The 21662-nt window shown below is 47.0% G+C and overlaps 1 protein-coding gene across 4 annotated transcripts in view; it reads right to left on the reverse strand.

Annotated features, from left to right (window-relative positions):
- Window positions 1–3995: 3995 nt before the first annotated feature.
- MERTK (MER proto-oncogene, tyrosine kinase) overlaps window positions 3996–21662 on the reverse strand; it is a 28716-nt gene continuing 11049 nt past the window's right edge. Inside the window, exons 7-19 of one of the 4 annotated variants that reach the window (XM_062571651.1) lie at window positions 18560–18743; window positions 17879–18030; window positions 13878–14034; window positions 13235–13400; window positions 11688–11773; window positions 11214–11309; window positions 10800–10880; window positions 9857–9949; window positions 9594–9712; window positions 7810–7919; window positions 7309–7468; window positions 6773–6909; window positions 3996–4701 (exon numbers count right to left, since the gene is read on the reverse strand). In XM_062571651.1, the coding sequence (XP_062427635.1) occupies window positions 4212–4701; window positions 6773–6909; window positions 7309–7468; window positions 7810–7919; window positions 9594–9712; window positions 9857–9949; window positions 10800–10880; window positions 11214–11309; window positions 11688–11773; window positions 13235–13400; window positions 13878–14034; window positions 17879–18030; window positions 18560–18743 (2031 nt within the window). In that variant the 3' untranslated portion in view covers window positions 3996–4211. Of the gene's footprint in view, window positions 4702–6772; window positions 6910–7308; window positions 7469–7809; window positions 7920–9593; window positions 9713–9856; window positions 9950–10799; window positions 10881–11213; window positions 11310–11687; window positions 11774–13234; window positions 13401–13877; window positions 14038–17878; window positions 18031–18559; window positions 18744–21662 lie in introns of all 4 variants that reach the window. The other 3 variants (XM_062571653.1, XM_062571652.1, XM_062571650.1) reach the window with 3 other exon arrangements.

Here is a 21662-nt window from a genome sequence, read left to right on the forward strand (position 1 = left end):
ACTGTGCTTCCTCCGCCCCGGGGAAGAAGAGGCTCACTGCCTGCTTGCATGGGAGGGGAGACCAGCTCCGGAGCAGTAGCTGTCTGCATCCTCCCTCTCTGGATCCGTGGATCTCCTTGGGCAATAACCAGCTGCTGGCGGGTGAAAAAGCTCTGCTGGGCTCTCCTGCATGGGCTGCTCTTCTCGTTGGTCACCTAGCCAGAGGACACCAGTGTGGGGGGAGCTGGCAGCAGTGGGCACGTACCCCAGCCCTGGCGCTGGAGATGGAGCCCATGCTGGCTACACCTGGCCTGTGCCCCTGCTCCCGGCTGCCTGGCCAAAGTCCCCCAAACCCTCATTACTAGCTAAATTGTCAGAGTACTGGGCAAGGACCTGATGCCACGATCCAGCACAGCTCCTCCCAGGCACCCTTGCCCCCATTTAAGCACAGTCACCAGCAGCACAGGGGCTGCAAGCAGAAGCCTATCCACTGCTCCCGGTGAGCTAAGTCAAGCCGTATCTGCCAGCTCAGCAAGAGAAAAATAGGACGAAGACCCTGTCTGAACCATTATACCTCTCTTTCTGTGCCTGGGCAGTTTCTGCTTTGCAATAACTATGTTTTAACTAGCGATGAGGAGAGACTTTGGTTAATCATGGGAGCTATCAGCAATTGCTACCTTACTAGCTTCATCTTATTAGATCTTTTATTTTATAAAGTATCTTATTAGCTAACTTTATTGGCTTCAAAAAGTATGTAGCAGTGTGTCCCTGATCACAGGTTTTTATGACGCTCTTATGGTCAAACTTGCACACTGCAGGAAGCAGCTGTGTGGGCTTAAATGCACCTGACACAGTGTTCTTCTACAAGGATTTTGTTGCAGAGGTCCAACAGGCTGTTTCTTTGACTGCCTTTCATTGCTGGTGTACTGAGATGGGGCTAGTTCCAAGCAGACACATGTCAGGTCATGTTCAGCCATCAGCAACTTGCTTTGGCTGCGGCTGGGGCTGTTCCTTGACGTGGTACCTAGGCAGCAGGATCTCCTCCCCAGTACAAGCCCATGTTTCTCTACTCCGTACCGCCTGTTAAGGCTTTAGGCACAGCTTTAGGTAAACAAAGCTCTGTGGATAGAAGTCTGTGAGAGACAGCCTGACGCTGATGGGCTGGTTTGTGCTGGGTCCCTGCACCATCTACTGGGCAAGGCAAAGAAGTGGAAGCTGGAAATGAGGGATGTTCACCCTGACAAATTGCTCATTCCTCCTTTCACTTTCCTCTGACACTGAAGAAAGAACTGCAGGGCAGAAAAGCCTGTGTGTGGCCCGAGCTAGGTCTATGTCATGGGTGATGGCACTGGAAGAAGCACTTTTTTCTCTCTCCTCTGCTTTGACCACAAGCTACTGAGATAGCTCTCCAGCCCTCTTCAGACTGGTGTCTGCCCCAGGGTCAGCACATCTTTCCAGGGAACATGATATCCTTGGACATCCTGTCCCAGATCCCAGGCTTCAGTGGGACTGTTATCAGTGACTTGTCCTAGCTCCTGAAGTCCTGGACACCTCCTTCTCCCTGGGAGAGATAGGGAAGAAACCCGTTTCATCCATCTTCATCCTGTCCTAGCTTGTCAGAACATCGCAGTGTGAGTCAAACCTTCCAGCCATGGGGGGGGGGAGAGGGGGGGAAGGGGCCGTGGCCTCCCTTTGTGCTCAGCTCAGAGGTGATGAAGCAGCAGTCTAGTTCTGTCTGCTGTTCACATGCCCAAGGAGACACCAGTAGATGGTGCTCCTGGTGCATGCAAGCCAGAATCCTGCCAGGACCAGAGCCTGCACATTTGCTTGCAAGGTACGGAGAACTGCCTGCCCTCAGGCTGACATGCCTGAGGCCTGGGGGTTTGCTGATGTGGGACTGGAGGGACCTCAATCCACTGCACCACAGTTCAGCTATTCTGGGGCACACTTAGTCAGAGTAAAGTGTAAGCAGGGTAGATGTGTAATACCTCCAGGAGCCCCTGAACCGAGGATCTGCTACAGAATGTCCCCTCCAGAAGTGGTTATTGATGCTTCAAAGAGCTCTGGGCACCCAGGGGGCAGGAACTTGTTGGACTAGTCCCATGGCACATACCTCACATCTCTGCAACTGCAGCATGGCAACACAATGAATTGACTGCTGTGGCGTCCAGGTCTGACTAACTGCCCACACAGCAGAGGGGATCAAAAGACTAAGACATCTCTCTGTTCTGCAGTGGGTTGCTATAAAGCAGTCCATGCTATGGGAAGAGTGGAAATTGCCCGAAACAGAAGAGAAATATAAGCACCAGAGTGCTCAGAAGGTCCACGCCATCACATGCCCTCTGGAATGAAACAAGAACACTGCACAGCTGAAACTCCTGTTGAAAGAACCATGTGGCTGACAATGCACCTCCTGGAACTCCACTCCTTCTGCCTCCATGCTGAACAAGCTCCCCTCCTTTTTAACCCTATGGGGCCTACCAGCCCTTCCCGTGGTGGCTGTGCTGTGTGATCACCCACAAGGCTAGTGGAGCCACCGAACTGTGGGAGAAGAAGACAAGACCTAGATCAGCTCTGAGAAAACAGGGCCCAGCACGGGCGAGCCCAGCACCATGGGGTGCCCACCCTGTTACCACCAGCCCACTGACCAGTATCCACAAGGGAGGATATCAGGGAGAGTTTTGGGGGCAAAACATAAGCAGGGGGAACTTGGAGGAGAAGGTAGTCCATCCCTGTGGGAAACCTCCCCTCTTAGAGCTTCTTTCTTCCCTATTATTGAACTAAGATTCTTCATTTTCTCTGCATATTCCCTGGAAATACCTGCAGAGGAGCTTGCAGGGACACCCTGGCACTGCAGGGCTGGTCTCTGACTCACCAACTCTCCCTGCAGCAACTATCAGAGCTGGTGCCTCCATCCGAGCAGTGATGCTACGGAGATGGACTGAAATAGGTGGTCTGAGAAAAGGGAATTTTGAAAAGGGGACCTGTGTTCCTGTTTGGGATCTGCCTGCAATTTTTGATTGGGATGTTTCTCAGTATGAAATCTCCCAGTGGGCTGTATATCAGGTTCCCCTACCATTCATGGTGATTCCCATTGAAAAAGCCACCATTTACCACCTCCAGTTCCCGAGGCACCGCAGACAGCACTGTGCAGATAATTTAGCCTTGACTCTCAGTTCTCCACTTCATCTGAGATTCTGTAACTCCCCATTGAACAAAGCATGGACTGGGAACTTTACAGTTTCCAGATGAGCAATCCTCCCTGCTCTGAAATCACACCCTCTCTTTTGACTGCCTTCATGGGAAACCCCGAAGTGTCATTATTTTTCCTTTGAAACCAGAGCAGGTTCTCCAGTTCTGCACTTACAGGAAACAGGTACACTAGGGATAATGAATACTGGAACAGGGAGAAGACAGATACCTAAGGTTGGCTCCCACCCAGATCTGGGTGCAGACACAGGGTAGTTGTCCACTGACCAGTTTGAACAACACAAGTGAAAATGTGCCATCAGGGACTGGTCACGCTTGCAAAACCATGTGCTGTTAACTCAAAAAGCCATCTCTCCACTGAGAGCTGCAGAAGCTGAAGAAGTGGCCACAGCTTTAACCGGAAAACACCTCTGCCCAGTCCCAGCCGGTCCGGTGCCCTCCCCTGTCCTGGCATCTCCACGACACTGATGCACCAGGAACCACCTGTCTGTCCAGGGATGACGCAGCCCGGAGAGCTGTCTCCCACAGGATCCCCGCTCAAGGCACCAGGGGAGGCAGAGCCTAAACCTCCCAAAGTCACCACAAGCCTCTCCTCAGCCAAAGCGCACTCCAAAAGGCAGGCTGGACTTTCTCCCATGCCTTCTCCTGGCACAGGGAGACCTGCTAGTATATCTGTTTCCTTTCACACCTCCACACTAGGTAGCTGCTGCCATCGTTCCATCTCCACCACGGCGAGGGAAGAGCGGCTGTCTCTGATGTGTGAGCCCCAAGAGTTTAAGTATCAGAAGCCTTCCAAACACAGAAAAAACAGTTCTAGCATTTAATTACCAAACCAAAACCAAAACATCATGACTTCAACCCAGGAAACAGCTCCTGGGAAGGGGCATCTTCCAATATGAAAGTAATAATGCAAGAAGAAATAAAACAGACCATTGTTTATTAAAATATAACATCTCTGTCTTTCTCCCTAGAAACTTTCTCACTAGGATGACTTCCATTCCCCTTTTCACAGCCTTCCCATTTCACAGCACTTCAGCATCCTCCATGCAGCTGTCGGTGTGTGGTAGTGCCTGCGTGAGCGAGCTGTCCACAGGCAAGGTGCTCGCCTCGGACCATGCTGGGCCCACAGGGGCTGTTGCATCAGGCAGCAGTGGTACGTAAGCCTCCTCCACGAGGCTGCTGAGCTGCTCCTCACTGGTGCTCTTGAGGACATACCTTGCCCCGCATCGTTCATCGCTGTGGACATCCACGGCCACCAGCGCTGTCTCCGCCTGGGAGCAGCAGAGCTCGGCAATGTCTGCAGGGTCCAAATTAGAGTCTGCTTGGGGGAACCCCGAGTCCTGGGTGGAGTCCAGGCTCTCCTCCAATGGGCCTGTGTTGATGTAGATGACATCCCTGGACTCCATCATGGCAGGCAGGCTTTCCAGCAGCTTCTCTAGATGAACCCTCAGTTGTGAGAATGTCGGTCGGTTGGCAGGGTCAGCTCTCCAGCACGCAGACATTATTTCATACCTGGGAAGCATGGAGACGAAGCTGGTATCATGCAGGATATTACTAGGTGCTAGGCTATGGGAGGTACGTGTGCTAGTTTCTCTGCTCCTCACAGACAGCTGAGAACTGGTAAAGCCCTGAGCAGCTATGCTTTAAAACAAAGCAAAACCAACTCCTCCTCTTAGGCTGGTCTGTCACCATACACATGCAGCTGCCCTATTACAGTACTGTTTCTGCAGGTGTCCTCTCTCACTAGGGACATCAGGACAAAGTGGAAACTCACAGCACCTCTTTGAAAGCAATTAACTGCTGAATGTGCACCATCTCATCTGCCATCCAGCAGACTGGATCCAATAAAAGGTCTGTTTGCTGCTTACTTCAAGGAAAGGCCTTTCAAACACCCCAAGCTCCAGGGCTTGAGTAACATCTCTGGGTATAATTGCTTGCCAGTAGTTCCCCTGGGAAAGTCAAACTTTCCATGTGGTTCACGTAGCAAACATATTACAGCCGTGCAAAGAGAGGGGGAGAGCTGCAGGACATGGCTGCAAACCTCTCCCTGTGGGCTGTGCTGGCACTCACCACGTGCCGTGCCCACCTTGCAGATCTGCCCTGTGCTCTTTGGTAAGGCAGGCGGCTATGAAGGAGAAAGGACCTCAAGCCTATGACAAACACACTCTTTCGTAGGGGACTGCAGGCTTTTGGCTACTGTCTTGAATAGGGACCATTGAAGCATCGTTGCACAACCCCTACCAACTTTGCTAATTTGACAGTTTTCTGTTTGCAGCTCTTGTTCATGGAGCTGCATGGTGGGGTTTAAACATTTTCAGCTGTAACGGTACTTGAGAATAACTCAGGGACTAAAGACAGCTCAGTCAACTTCAAACAAAAGCCCTCTCTGAGATGCTTAGAAACATAGATGTTTTCAGGTTCCTAATGTGGCCATTTCCCTTCTCCAAGTTTGCTGGTTTTAGGAACAGAATGACTGAGTGCAACTTGCAGGGTAGAGAACAGCATCACCAGCAAAGACTTTTTGGCTAAAATATATACTATCTTTGAAAAAAAGAAAAAAGTCTGATCCCTTCATCACAAATGGCAAACTGCTCCTGTCTTCACAGCCTAGGACCAAGCTAGGTGATCTCTCGCGCTTCCCACCCCACCATGCTGCAAACAGCTCAGCTCAATAGCCTTCTGTGCAAACCCTGCAAACACATTGCTTCCTTTGGAGATTTTCATTGGGATTTCCATGCAGAAGTTTGCTTGGAACTAAAAAGATGGTTTTCTTTATCTCTAGGTTAAATTCTGCTCTACTCTGAGATTTGGCTCTTATTGGGCTATTTGAAACTGAGAGTATGAAAATTTTTAAAGGTTTTGAACTTTTTCTTTCTGCGATGCTTTCATTTAAAATTTGTCCCAAACTGTTATTCTGGTTAGTTTTCTTCTGAGCATAAACTTGTGGGTTCCTGTAAAATCTCTGCCAGTCAACCCCACAAAGAAAAGAAGGTTAAGTCCTTGCCATTTTAAAAATTCATTCTTTAACAATTTTTGTTTTGGGGACTGTCAGAGAAATCACCAGAGAACCCTTCTAGGGTGAAATGGAAGGTAACTCTCTCTCTGGTACAGGGTTTTCTTATTCTACTTGGAGAGGTTTGCAGCAGCTGGGAATATAGTCATACGGGAACATTCTTTAATTGCACCACCAGGCACAGGTCTGGGGGCTTTTCAGCCAAATATGGTGCTAAGCCACAAATCCACAACGTGTGTTGGTTGTTGTGTCCTTACAAAAAAGGACATTAAGAACTGAGAACTGCAAAGGGAAGAGAATCATAGAATTATAGAATGGTAAGGTTGGAAGGGACCTCTGGAGATCATCTAGTCTACCCTCAGCGTAGCCCATACGGGGATTAAACCCACGAGCTTGGCATTAGCAGCACCATGCTCTAACCAGCTAAGCTAAACCTGCCACACGATGAGTAATGCCCCAGAAAAACAGCCTCGGCCTAGGATAAGCAAAACACAGGTTAATTCCACAACCAGGAGGTGAGCAAGCAGGCTGCACTGCAGTCTAGAGGCAGGAGTAGAGAGAAACACTCACAGCTTATCTAAGCAGTCCTCAGGTTTTTTGAGCCGGTGCCCGTGGAAGAGGTACTCATAGATCTCATGGTTCTGCACTCCTGGATACGGCGTCATCCCTCGCGTTGCTATCTCCCACATGGTAACACCAAATGCCCACTGCAAGAACAAAGGGAAAGCATGCTGAAAGGACATTTCCAGGAGGAATGAATGAGTCTTTTCATTGGGAAAGGTCATTTTCTAATGTCCACTGGGCTTTTGCACAATGCTAATAGTTATATCTCCAACCCTGCCTTCCCCGAATTTGGAAATAAGCAGTGGCACAGAATAGCCCAGCAGCCCACTCAGTAAACCTATTCCAGGATATTGGGCAGGCAATGAAAGGTCAGTGCATCTTGTTACTGACACCCTCCTGTTCCTCCGGCTTTTGCATTTATAAGGCACACAAACAAACAAAATGAACTGCCACAAATATGGACAACTACACCTAGCAGCCCTCAGAATCAGTCCTCCAACTAAAGACTCCCTCTTTTTGTGTGACCAACCATATTTACCTACCACATCACTCTTGGTGGTGTACACGCGGTCAGCCAGAGACTCTATTGCAATCCACTTCACTGGCATTTTTGCTATTCGGCCTTGACGATAGTAATCACCGCTGTAAATCTTCTTAGACAAACCAAAGTCTGCTACGCACACTGTCATGTCGTCCCGTAACCTGTCAGGCAGAAATAGCATCAGAAAGTCCTGCTGAGGCAAAGCCTGCAAAGAAAGGACTAATGCACAGGTCTCCAACAGGCTAGCCCTTGGAATACATTGTATATGACCGTCTCTTCCTCTCACTGCTTTCTACAGCTTAGAAAATGACAACAAAAAAGTTTGATAAAACAAATTCTGAATTAGAGACCTCAGACTGAATTATTTTTCCATGTCTCTCAAGTTCAATGGTGATTTTATTTAAGGAAAACCAAGTTGAAGGTTCATTCCAACTGGTATAAAACCACAGCGTCTCCACTGTTGTTTGTCTATCCATGATGAAATGGAGGAAAACAAACTCACATGCAATTTCGAGCTGCTAAATCCCTGTGTAGAAAATGACGACTGCTCAAATACTCCATCCCCAGGGCGATATCAACCATGAACTTCAGCAATGTCTGCAGGGACACAAACTGGGATGGGAAGATACTGGTTAGAACATGGAAGTCCTTTGGGAAGGACACAACAGGGCAGGCGACCATCTTAAAAGAATACCCCTGTTCAGGTCGAGCACTCAGAGGAGTAACAAGGGCTTCAGAGGGCTAAGACTGGAGCACAGTCAATGTGCATTGTCCTTCCTTAAAAGAAAGGGATATTTGCCCTTTCTGCAGAAAGACTGACAGTGCACAGGCCATGCTGACTGCTGCAGAACTGCAAGGCACGAGAGTGTTTGGCTTTCCCCAGGCTCTAACAGATGTTGTCTTATCTGAAACACTTCCTTGTTCAGGGCTACTGGCTGAACTCCTACTGGTTTAGCTATTCTTGGAGAATACAAGGAGCCCACAGCGACAGCCACTGTGGACTCTGTCATCCCTGTTGGGTAACAGCCTCAGACCACAGGATTTACTGAATCACAAACCTGCAGGAGTTGCACATGCTGGGACAGTTGTTCTAGAAGTAACAGTAAGCACTGTCTGCCAGGCTATCCTGCCAGCCAGAAGAGCCTGTCCTGGCAAACCATACACTGCTGTGGTCTGTTTTAACACTGAATACCCATCACACCTCTTTCAGATTATTTGGACATTGCCTGCAGCTAGATGTTTTTCCTCCTTGCATTTCCCTCCTGCAGCCTTAATATCACACATTTTTGGAAAAAGCTCTACAGAAAAGGACCCCTGGATCCTGATGTAGAGCAAGTTGACCATGATTCAGAAGTTCATCTTTGTATCAATAAAACCCAACCTTTTAACAGGCTGCATTACCAAGTGGGCAGCGAGCAGGTTGAGGGAAGTAATTCCTCCCCTTTATTTCACCTTGGTGAGGCCACATCTGGATACTGCTTTGGGGCTCCTCAGCATAAGAAAAACATCAACATGTTGGAGCAAGTTCAGAGGAGACCACTAAGATGGGGCCTAAAGAACATGGTATACAAGGAAAGCCTGAGATAGCTGCGCTTGTTCAGCTTGGAGAAAGGAAGGCAAAAGAGAGGTCTAACTGCTATTTCCAACTACATGATGGGGAGTTACAGAGAAGACAGTGTTAAACACTGCTCAGAGGTGCACAGTGGAAGAATGAAGGACAATTGACACAAGGTGGAAAAAGGGAAATTTTGTTTAGGTATTAGGAAAAAAATATTTACCCGTGAAGGTGGTCAAACATTGGAACAGGAGCCCAGAGAGGCTGTGGAGTCTACATCCTTGGAGATATTCAAAACTTGACTAGACTAGACAATCCCTGAGCAACTTGATCTACCTTTGAAACTGGCCTTTTCTGAACAAGAGGCTGGACCAGAAAACTCTAGATGTCCCCTCTGAGCTAAATTTTCCTAGTATTATGTGGTTGTGGGTACCAAGTTCTCCCTGTATCTGAAAGGCTTCAGCTTCTCAGCTGAAACAGATAACAGAAATAGTTCAGCCTTGGTGAACTCTGGAACGAGAATCCTGAGAAGGCTTTTGTGAGAGACAGATTCCACCATCATCATCTGACAAAGGCAGGAAGCAGGACCACAAACCAAAAAAAAAATAAATAAAAATAAAAATAAAAAGGCAGGTTTTGCCTATTATCCCCAAAAGAAACACAGAAACACAGTCCCACCTCCCACCTCACTCCTCCCAGTCACAGGGCTCTCTGCTCCCTGCATTCATTACCTGGGGGGCCATCTCCAGCCGTGAGCGAAGCAGGAAGCTGTGCAGGTCGCCGTATTTCATGAATGGGAGAATCACCATGGGTTTGGGGACCTGCTGAGAGCTCAGCTCGATGCACACACCTGGAAAAAACAGTTTTCAGAGCCCTGTGGGCAAAGGCACCACCTCCCACAGATAAACGAGACCTAAGCACTCCCCACTCTGGGTCTGTAGCCCAAAACCAGGAAACCCATCTCAGCTAGAAGGTAGGGAGCAATAGTTTGTACCTAGGAGCTTGATGACATTGGGATGGTCGAAATCCTTCATACACGCTGCTTCACTGAGGAACTCTTCTATCTCCCTTTGGGAAAAGTTATCCACTGGAAAGCACAGGAAAGGAGGAGGTTTAAAACACAGAGAGCTTTAACAACCTGAGTCATTGCTGTCCTCACTCTTTGCTCCAGCACATCTCCCATGTAGATCTAGAGGGAAGGGACCACCAGGATGGCAGAGACAGACTAGGGTGGACCTCACTCCAGTGGTCTGCACCAGCATCGGGTTTATTTAATATGCAGAAGCAGGGAGCAGCCCTGTCCCATTCAGGCAGCAGCACCAAGCTCAGGGTGTAGAGGGGCTGTGGTATGAAGAAAAGGTTAGATTTGATTAGAGACCCCTAAAAAGCCAGGAGTCTCTCATCTAGCAGGAGATGAGTCCTGTCACTTCCCAACACTTCAAGAGAACCTTGGCCAAAAGACATGAGCTTCCTTTCCCAGCAAAACTTTGGTCGGAAACAAGCAAAGACATCAGCCTTCACCACCACCTGGAAAAGGACATGTGACAACCCACACATTTCTCCCCAAATACCCAGCATGCTTTCTCCTCTGCTGCTCAGCATCTACTCAGCATCTGCTCAGAACACCTGCCTTGGTTTGGTCTCTCTCTGGCTGACACCAAGAACTGGTGGTGGAAGAACAGGGAGGATGCAGTGAGAGAGACAGCAACGTTGACCCAGTGATCCCACTGAGCCATGAGAGTCCAGAGGTCTGAATCACACAGGGAAGGAAAGGAAGAATGGTGGGTGGTGTGGGAGCTTAGAGCAAGGCTCTCTCACATGGTTTTGACTGACTCCATTAAGTGCTGCATGGTCCAGGGTAAAAGAGCACCAGATAGGGAACTCTGGCACCCACCGGAACAAACAATATTAAGCGTTCCAAGGCCAGGGCAACTTACGCTTCATGGTCTTCACAGCCACCTTCTGCATGGTGCCTTCGGGCTGACTGAGACGTCCCTCCATCACTGACCCAAACTCCCCTGTAGCACGGGAAAGAAGCAAACATTTTACCCACACCCCAGAGCACCACCTATTAGGACATCATTATATCCTCAAAGATCTGACAGGCTGTAAGATAGAGACCTCATCCCCCAAAGGCTACCTGGAGAAGGTTTGTCTCATCAATGGCAGAATGAGGACACAAACCCAGGGGTCCTAATTCTCAGCTAGCACTTGGGCATCTTGACTCACCTCCCCTGGGTCTGAAGTTGGAGAATGACACAGGAAAGAGTACATGGAAGCAACAGTTACACTCCATACTACATCAGCTCAGCCTCAAGTCCATCCCCAGCCCTGGCACCACCATCACTTACCTTCTCCCAGGATCTTCCCCAGGCTGAGGGCATTTCTGTCAATGACAACATCCTGCAGCTTCTGCTGGAGCTCGTTGCTGATGCCCAGGCTGCCCACTGTAAGAGAAGGGAGCAGGAGCTCAGCTTACCTCCAACAGAGATTGTAGCCATGGGATAACCATTTGCAATGAGCCTGTGACTAAACACACCAGAGTGCTGCACGGTACGAACAGGGGAAGATGGTAAAGGGCCAGGGCTTCATAGTTTTGCTACAGCCAAGCTTCCGCTGATGCCCATGGGCTGTCCAGCCAGAGATGGAGCATAAAGGTTTCATGGCTGACCGGGCAAGAAAGCCCAGCTTGGCAGACACAGTAGAAGCTGAAAGAATCAGCCCTATACCTGGATACACACATTTACTGCTGGTTTGTTCTGTTGACTCTGCTGAGATATCCTCTATTGCCTCCTTGGCAGTAGAGAGGAACAAAAAATACTTACATGTAACTTCAACAGCTCTGCGACAGTAGGACTTCTTAGCCGTGTAGTTCACTGCCAGCTCTGAATCATTTCTGCTGAAAGCATTCCTAGTGGGACGGAAACAGAACATGCTGGACCACATATGGCTTTTTCTCTTCTATTCAAGGAAGACAGTGCTGCAGCTGCAGGGGTGGGTGACTACACTGTTACCAATGAAAGCAACAGTAAAGAAGGAAATACATGTTTGCCCTAATCTCTTTCATTTCCCTCTTACTCGATCAGTGCCATTGCTTACAATGTCTGATCAAAACAGCCACTTGATAAACATGGCTGATCTATAAAAGAGTTAGTCACAGAGGTATTTTGGGGAGGAAACGGGATACTCATTTCCCAATCACACAGCAGTCTGCACTGGTAGGAATGTCATGCTCAGACCAATCACTTCCTAAAGCAATCTGTTTGCTTGTGTGATACATAACTCCAATGTTTCAAGGCTCTGTGTTAGCACATGGGGCCATCATGACTTTAGCCAAAAAGAAATCAAAGGGAGCCCTACAGTACAGCCCTGAAATGGCTGTGCACATGTTGCTGGAAGATGCTGTGCAACATCTCTGATGTGAGACCATGTGGAGTTCCAGCTCTGGAGAAGAAAAACACAATGGTTGTTCAAGATATTTCAAGGAAAAAGCATTGGAAGGAGAGAGATTTCCATAATGTTACACAAGTTAGAAAAGGGATCCTGAAAAAAAAAAACAGTTTCCAAAGTGGGATCAGGGGTGATGCTTTGGGAGATCAAAGTAGGTGTGATTCCTTATCCAGCTCAGTATACTACCTTATTGAAATGATGCTCTTACAAAGGGATTAATTAAATTTCCATTTGTGATTGGATATCAGAATGATACTGATTATAAGAAAAGCTACGAACACCACAATTGTTTCCCACAAACAATGGCACAGGGCAGATGAATGCCACTTAGAAAGTCACAAGGGGAGGAAGTAGTGTTGGCTTACTATAGTAGAAAACAGTCCTTTATCTACATTATTAAAAATACTGCTAAGTAGTGCAGTCCAGCAGGCAGTCTCTCTGGCCTGGAGAAGGCTGAGAACTGGAACAAGCGTGCCACTAGATGGACTGAGGATCATCACACTCAGGCATTGGTTCAGAAAAGGTTTGTGTTTGAAGAGGCAGGAGGAGGGTTTCTTGAGGCCACAAGGCACAGGATATTATACATCTCTGCTCTCTCATCACTGTGTCAAAATGTCAAGAGCACTCCTCCTATACCAAGTTGCACAAGTCTACTTCCCTTTAGAAATAGGAATAGTGAGTGAAAGGTGAACTGCTGGGCTAAGGAAGGAAGGGAAGTACCATGCAATAAAACCATACTCATTCCCTCACCACCAGCACACACAATGCTATCTGCGGGAATGACACTGGTCCAGGAGGCAGAAGCCTTCTCCCTTTGTGCAGTGTTAGATGCAAGCAAAACGTCCCTGTCTGGCCTTGTCCCAGCTGCTTGTGACCTGCTCAGCTTAGTGCACAACCACAGACTGTTTTCCCTTTGGCTTACCCATACTTTGTTTCCATGCATCTTTTCTGGATGACCACAGACAAGCAGAGGATGAGTCCAACAGAAACCGTCCCACAGATAAAGCCCAGGGCTATGATAAAGGAGTCTGCATTCCTGGAGGCTGCAGTCGAAGAGGGGACTGAGGTTATTAACCCTGAGAAAACATCTCATAACAGAGACAGAGAGAGAGAGTCAGTCTGCAGTGCCCTGGGAACCAGGGAGGACTTCTCAGCGGCTGACATCAAACCCAATAAAACTCAGAGAGTTATAAGGGAGATGAAGGCAGGGGGAAAATAGCCTATGAACAGCATGCATCAATAAGTGGGTTTATCTTAGCAACGCTAAGCAGTACGGGGAGAGCAAGTCTCTTCTGGCTGCAGTTTTTTCTGGCTATCAAAGCATGCTTAAGACCCCATATTCTTCGTGCTCTATCCAGATAGCTTAGTCCAAGGCAAGGGCATCCAAATGGGAACATGGGGATGCCATATGGAGCGGGCAGGGCAGCAGTGGGGGATTCTGATCAGACGGACATAACCAAACCAGTGGGCAAACAGAAGGCGAGCCACGTGCCTTCACACCTCACCGGCTAGATCCCTCCCTCCTCCTGTAATCACGCTGCACATGCAAGATATAGGCATCTCACCACCGCCACTGGCAGGGACGAAGATTTCTGCTGGGCTGCTGAAAGGCCCCACTCCTCCCTTGGAGATGGCAGCCACACGCACAGAGCATGTGGCATTTGTGGTCTCCACGGGCACGATGGCCACGCTGGTGTTCTGCTGGGCTTCAGAGGAGACATTCTGCTGGAAAAGGAAAAGGAAGAAAAGCCTGTGTTGAGGGAGAGAGCAGCCTACCAGCCAAGGGCACAACAGGAGTGAAACCCTGAGATTTATTGAGAGTTGTTCCCTTAGCAAGGTTTTACAAGACTTTGCTTTCAAAAGCCCAGAGGAAATACAGCAGCAGCAAGCTATTTATAGAGAATAATAGCCCTTCGAGAACCAAATGGGATTTGGGAAGGAGCTGAGCAGTGTTTCCCGTTTAACCCTCTAGCTGCTATTGCTCTTTGATTGTCACAGCAGTGGGATGGATAGCTTTAGCTAGAAAAGAGGCAAGAAGGCAACACTTGAGAAGTGGTCTTGCAGGGAAGAAGGAAAGGCATTGAGGGTTGAAATGCCTCTCTTTTCCTAACTCCCTCCCTTCTGCAGGATGTCAACTCCATTCCCTGAAAATACATATCTCCCATAAAAACTTGGATGTCAATCTTCATTTTTAGAGCAAGAGTTAAAGCTCCTTTCCTGACTGAGACTGTGAACCAGATTTACAGAAGCTGGCACAGAAGACGCCACGACGCTGTAGCTCTGTCCCTCTTTGGACCACGTGGTGTGTCTTATATAACATGGGGGATTTGACGCACAGGGAGAGCCAGCTCCGTCCGGAGACAGTGTGTGCTCTGTGCTTCTGCTGGCAGAGCGCCATCCTCTGCAGTGCTGGTGTTTTGCCTGGTACGGTAGGGGAGTGCAAAAGGAAAGCACCAGCAAAACACAGCCAGAACTGGTAATGCGCGTGTTGGCCCACAGCCTTCGTTGTCACAACTAGTAAAAGTGTTCGGCTTGCTCAGCTGAGACTTACAAGCTTGCAAGCCTCGAAAGCAGTAGAGCTTGGATGCTTGCTGGCAGCCGGAATCTGTCTCCTCCACTCATCTGCAAGGTACCTCTGTTGGCATTTAGACACAGCACTCCTGGTCTGATCATTAAAGTGCTGCAAAAAGTAGATCTTGGGGCAGATATTTTCTGACTGTGGTTCTGTGTCAAGCTAATAATATTTCCAGTTTTAGAGTGCATCTCCCTGCTTGGTAACATTGTAGATGTCGCTGTGTTCTGCGGCACAGATTTTTTTCTTTGACAAAAATACAAGCCATTCTTTTCCCTGCAAATTCCCTGTTATTTCCTGATCTTTTTGTGAGTCAGCCAAATAGCTGAGAAAGTGACTGCCTCTGCTCCATGCTGACTCCCATCTGCAAAGCAACTACTCTGTGATGAGCAAAACATCTGGCAGGCTGGTGTGGACAGCAGAGCCTGGCTGTTCCAGGGCCAAGCAAAAACAATAATAGAGGAGAACTGGTGGACAAGGAGGAGGAAATAAGTGTTCGGAGGGAACTAATTTCTGTTTACAGGCATATAAAAGAGCCACAGAAATGGATGTGAAACATGCACAAGCACCAGGCACAGCTCCATACATGCTAATGAAAGAGGTCCTCAGAAACCTGCCTGTGTGGATACATGCGCTGCTGGCTCAGCTCCTATCCTCATTTTCCCACCCTTTCCCAATAGCTTTGCTTTCATGGTATCCTTAGGCGGAAATGCAGATGAGACCATTTCCCCACTGCTACTGTAAAAAATGCACCAGGATCCTTTAATATCTCACACAGCTCTGCTATGTCATTTGAGGACAGAGCTATAGAGATATCAAACAGATCATGGAGAGCACCTTAGGAGGGCAATGTCTGCAATGCAGCCAATGGGATGAGTAAAAAGGGACTGCAGATGAGACCCCCTTCCCACCCAGGCTGCCTCTTTAGGCCATCTGATGACTCCCCTGCTGAGGTTACAGGCCACAGGGTATCAGACTTCCAGCCTCAGCAAAGTGCAGGTGGTGGGAGAGATGACTGGTGCCTCATGGGTCACTATTGCTGGTATAGCGCTGTCTATGGAGATGTGGGACAACAGGCTTTTGTGTGGGATACACAGCCTGTAGACAGCTGAATCTTGCAAAAAATCACTGTCCCCATGTTTATATTCACTGTCACTCAGCAGTGACAGCAATTCTAGCAGCACAAAACTGCCAAATCTAAAGATTTTTATGAATCTTGTAATAGTTGAGGAAATTCTTCAAGTCCCAACTTCAGGTGCCTTGGGTCATACAATAATTGCTGTTTTAATAATAAAATAAACCAAATTTTCAGTTTTTAAATCCTTTTTTGAGTGGTTGTAGAGAAAAATAGGCCTGCAGGTGGCCCTGCCGGCACAGAAATAAAGAATCTCATAGTATTTATTGTGTGGGATTTGTAAACTGTTTATCTTTTTGGGAGGAGTCTGAGAAGGATATGTGTTATTTGCTGTACTTGTGCCGTCTGGTGCCATAGCACAGGAAGGACAAAAGAAATAGGGAATATCTGCCATTTCATATTTAGCCTGTCCAGAGACTTTCTTTTTGAGAGAAAAGAGCTTCATTTGACAGAAGGCACCTTGCTTTTGAGCTTCAATCTGTCTGTCCATCTGCTCCAGAAGAAGATCAAAGGCAGCCTAGCAAGATGCTTTTGAGCATCCAGCATCACAGTAAGGTTAGCTAACTCACAGGTGCTCTGGAGATAGGTTACAGCACAGGCATAAAGCCATTCCTGTGTTTCTTAATCTTCTAATGGACTTCATAAAAAGAAGTGTTGGTCCCTGCCCTTGGGTGTCTGTATGCTGAAATCACTACCTGCATTTTTGCTCTTCCATAAAACCCATAAGCTGATGAAATGAATCAGCAATTAACACAACTGCAACCTCTTCTCTGCAAAGAGTCAAGGCCCTCCAGAGGAAATCTTCCTTTCACCCCTACCTTTCATCTGAATCTAATCCTCACCAGAAGTATTTTTTAGCCTCCTGAAAGCCAGCATTAATGAGAACAGCTATCTGACCTGGGCTCTATGCAGAAACTTCACTGCATAACTGACTTTAAAAAAAGCAAAAACATACAATCTCCCAGAGCTCAGAGGGCAAGTCTTGTTTTTTACTTATTGCTTGTGAGACAACAAATGTGTCAGCATTTTTTTTTCATGATAGTCACAAGACCATAATATTGTTTCCTTGACTTCATCATGCTGGATCTATACATGCTCTTTTTTAGAAACATAAAAGGAGAACAGAAAATGCAACATCTTACAAAAAAAGAATGTGAGTCACTCCTTCCACACAGAATATAGGCCTTCAGTGCTTTCAGCTTGGGACAGAGGATGACCAAACCGTAGTGCTGAAGCAATGACTGGATATGTCTGCATGATGTTGGTGAGTGTCCTGAGGTCTCCATTCCAAAGGCTCTCCAACAACATGTAGAGCCTGGCTGGGAAGCTGCATTGCCCATCTCTTGGGCTGTTTTGCCCAATACCTATGATGATCTAGGACTTTACTGAGAGGACTATAATGTGAGGCAGGAGAATGACTCAAATCCCAGTGAACAAATTCTTGCAAATGCCTTATGATTAATTCTATTGATAAAAGTGCCATGGGATGCTACCAAGCCCAGACACTCTCTCCAAAGACAATACCAAAGATTTTCAACACAAGGAAGAGCATCTCGCTTCTATTTTATAGAAAGCAGGTTCTGATCAGCTGCAAGGAGCCATGGTGGGCAAACATCTTGTCTTCTTTAAGCAGAACTCCTTCTTCCTAACATTAATTGTATGACCTATGCCCACCATAAACATATGTCAGAGAGACCATTTGTATCAAACACGTTGAGATGAGAGCACAAGACAACAAGACAAACAGGCTCCGAAAGAACATAGGGAAGCACCAAGATCAAAACAGGCTTCACTGCTTGATCCCTACTGGGATTTTTGCTATGCTTTAGTCACTCTTTCCCATTCCCCTAGTGACTTACCAATCCCTTGGAGTCCTGGCACCCGTACCAGACATGATAGCCCTGCAGTTCCCCATGCATCTTCCCTAGGGGTGGTTTCACCCATCGGATTTCCAGGGAGGAGGTGGATTCATTGAACAATACTGTGACATTCAGTGGTGGAGTGGTCGGAGCTGCAGAAATCAAAGAGAAAGAAGGTGAAGGGAGCAAGGTAGAGGTGTCTAGCCCTTGTGGATATCATAGTCTGACTGCAAACAATTCTTGCAGATCAAGATCTGCTGTCTAATGAAGGCCCACTCCCAGTCAGATCCCCTGCTCCTACATCCCTGTGATTCCCAGTAGCTATGCCTTCCCCCTCAGCAGCCTGGCTGTTGTATTCAGCTTGTTGCTCTCTCTCTGCAGGGTTCCTAAGGACAAGATCAAGGAACAGAATAAGAAAGACTCCCTAGAGGGCTTCTGCTGCCATTAGGAAAAGCCATAGTTCAACCAGAAAGTACACAGTATTTCCTATAGCTTTTAATATTTCCAGCAGGTGACCGCTTGTGGGTAAATTTCCTTTCTCCAGTCAACAGAGCAAAGATGTCCCAGCTTGTAAGTACTCACAACTCTAGACTAGCATCTCATCCAGGCAGCCTTGCACAAAACACAGCTGCATGACTTAGGCAGGGAAGCCCTTTTCAATATTAGCTACTCATTTCCTACCTCCTTCAGTAGTACTGGCTGTTATCCAGGGGCTGAACTCTGACCAGCCAACTTCATTTTTGCAGGAAACACTAATGTTATAGTCCTCCATGGGCCACAGGTGCTGGATGTGATACACATGGGGAGGCACTGAGGTGCTGAAGAGCAGAAGTGAGACATTGCTTTGTGGAACAACTTCTCTGACCTTAATTGAAAAAAAAAAAGCAGTCCACAACAGGGATTAGTCAGCAACAACCTGCAGAAATGAGACGCACTGCAGGAATTTCACATCTGTAAACAGGATCCAGAGCTCTGCCTCTCTCGCTCTTTCATCAAAACAACACCAGGGCCTTGTTCTTGGATGCTGTCTCATCTCTACTGAGTGCAAAACCAATAGCAGGCCATTCACAGAGCCTAAGGCTAGGTCTCAAACACGGAGAGAAGAAACAGTTGCAGCAGGCACAAGACAGAGGCGTGTAGAACTGTGACTACTGTGGAAAGGGGAGTGATGAATTGCCCTTTCTTGTGCCATAAGAAGCAAAAGGAGTGCACAATAAAATTACCAGGTAGCAAGTTTCAGACAAACAAAATCAAGTCCTTTTTCATACAACACATCATTATACTACAGAATTCATTGTCAACAGATGTTGCAGAAGCCAAGAGTATAAACTGATTCAAAAGAGAGTTAGACAAATTCAGGGAGGACTGAGCTGCCAAGGCTGTTAAAGGTCTAGATGCAACCTGTGACTCTTCAAAGTCCTAAAGGCACTCGCCCCACAGTACCTCTCTCACTGTATTAGCACTACTTTCTCTCAAGAAACATTCTAGAAAAACTAATCACAGACCTCATTAAACTCTATCATTAAATTTAGCAGCATGAATGAATTCAATGTATTAAAAACAAATCACACTTTTTACACAAAGAAAACCTCTTTTTAAACAAAGAAAATGAGGGACACTAGTGTGAGTAAGGCAATGAACTTGAAAGACAACCCAATCTGGGATGAAATATCCTTGAAAAGACAGCCTTTCTCCCAGCTCTAGGCAGTTTTGTCTCATCTCACCTGTGTTTTAGCATGAATTACAAGTACAAAGCTACACAGTCCTCCCAAAAGCCTTTGAACACGGTTTGAGGGTGGCGGGCAGCCTGTTTTTGTGACTGAGGAATAAGACTACCCACAGGGCAGCCTGGGCCATACAAGACAATCTTAGCATTGACATTGTCAGTATTTTCCAGCAAAAAGTTAAAGAGAATTGCCTTCAGCCTCATAAAGCAGATAGGAACAAGGCTAAGAAGGTCACAAAGCTAGGGTAAAATACTCTGATGAGGGGACCAGCAACACAAACAGCTTCTGAAAATACCACTAAGACTGGCCATTCTTCTGAGCCAGCCGAGTTATCTCTATCCTAAACTTGTCTTTCTAGAAACAGTCTATTAGATCAATGTATTAAAAGAAAAAAATAGGCTTTTTACAAACTTAATCAGCTGAAACTTGCTATGTGTGATTATAACAGCTTCTATTTTAATCACCCATATGTTCAGAAATGAGTTACTTGGTGGGTGGGTCACATTACCCAAACTAGGGGGGGTATCAAAGGGGACAGGAGAAAAAAGGCTTAGTCACAGCTATGTTTTTGCCATAAATATGCCTTGTTTTCCAATTTGAAAGGCTACTTCCTAACAACAGACTGTGAACATTAAGTCATAGGAAATTCTTTGGCCCTCCACCCCGCTTCCTGAGCTCTAGTAGGAACGTAGCAGTAGATACTGCACTAAGATTAGCACTAGTACTTTTCTTCTCTGTAAGTCCTTTCACTTTTACCTGGTCTTACACATTGCATCCCTCCTGAGGAGGGAGAGGAAATGTAACACAGAAATGGGGGAGACTGCTGAGAGGAAAAGGGAGGAAACACAGTCTGTCTTGCTGGTTCTTTTCACTGTGCAGTCCTTTGCTCATCAGTAGGTGCTAACAGAGCTCTGACTCATGGGAGGGTATCAGATGGTAATAGGAGGGTATTGGACCAGGCTTGAACCCTGATCTCAGTTGTCGTCATCATCCAGATCCCAAAGCTTGTTCTCTTCCAGCCAGTAAAATTTCACACAACATTTTTAAAGCAGATAACTGTTTATGCCCCGAAAGAGATGCAACTTTTGAGATAAGTACCTAAGTGGATTGCTCTGACACTAAGGTTAATAAATACAAAGGGTTTGTAAATGCTGAAACTTTAATTAAGTCACAATAGGCTGCATTTATATTATGTAGAATTTTTCCTGGCCAGTGGCTACTCTTCATCCTAGAATAGACTGTGTTATCTGAACTGAAGTTCAAGTTAAGCAAATAAAAAAACACATCCACAAGAGAGCAAGCAATGGGCTTGAACTATGAAACTCAACATCAAAGAGTGGGAGCAGGTGGAAACTACTTGCAGGACTGTCTGCATACAGATGGCATCCACTGACATGTCCAGGAGACAGACCCCTCAGCTCCTCCTAAGCGCTTGCAATATGTCAGGAGTGGAAGTTGAGATGAGCCCCCATCTCCAAACCCCACTAGGAAGGTCATTTGGTTGGGAAGTGTTTAATCAGTAGGATAAAAGTAAGGACAAGCATGTGCTAGTAAACTCAAGACTTTCAAAATCTCCCAAAGAGCTTCTTGGACCAGTGCTGGGCACCTCTCTAGGAGGAGATATGACAATCTGACTATCTCACCCAAAGAGAGAGATTTAAAACTCCATCTAAGAAGTTCCCTTCTTTCTCCTTGATTGTCTGTTTTGTAGATGTCTAAAAAGGGATAGCATGAACTTTTGCCTTAATGATTCACAGTTTGAGGACCAGGACTCGTATCCTGATTACTCTGCCCACTCAAACAGCCAGCTGTGCAGTGGCACCCAGCACAGCCCAGTTTATGGCTCTGCTCCTCCTGTCCCATCCTTGCAATGACCAGGTAGCTGAGCAGCACCTCCGTACTGCAGAGAAAACTGGCCTGTGCCATCACAATCCACCACCTCCCTTGAATTACTCTTTTCCTCATGTCAAAACCTCTCTGCCAGTATGTCACCCAGCTCTGCCCATGTGGCTATGCCAAAGATAAATTCTGTGGGGAAGTTGTAAGCCAAGGAAATG

The sequence above is a fragment of the Rhea pennata genome, chromosome 3, assembly GCF_028389875.1.
Source record: "Rhea pennata isolate bPtePen1 chromosome 3, bPtePen1.pri, whole genome shotgun sequence".
Classification (NCBI taxonomy): domain Eukaryota; kingdom Metazoa; phylum Chordata; class Aves; order Rheiformes; family Rheidae; genus Rhea; species Rhea pennata.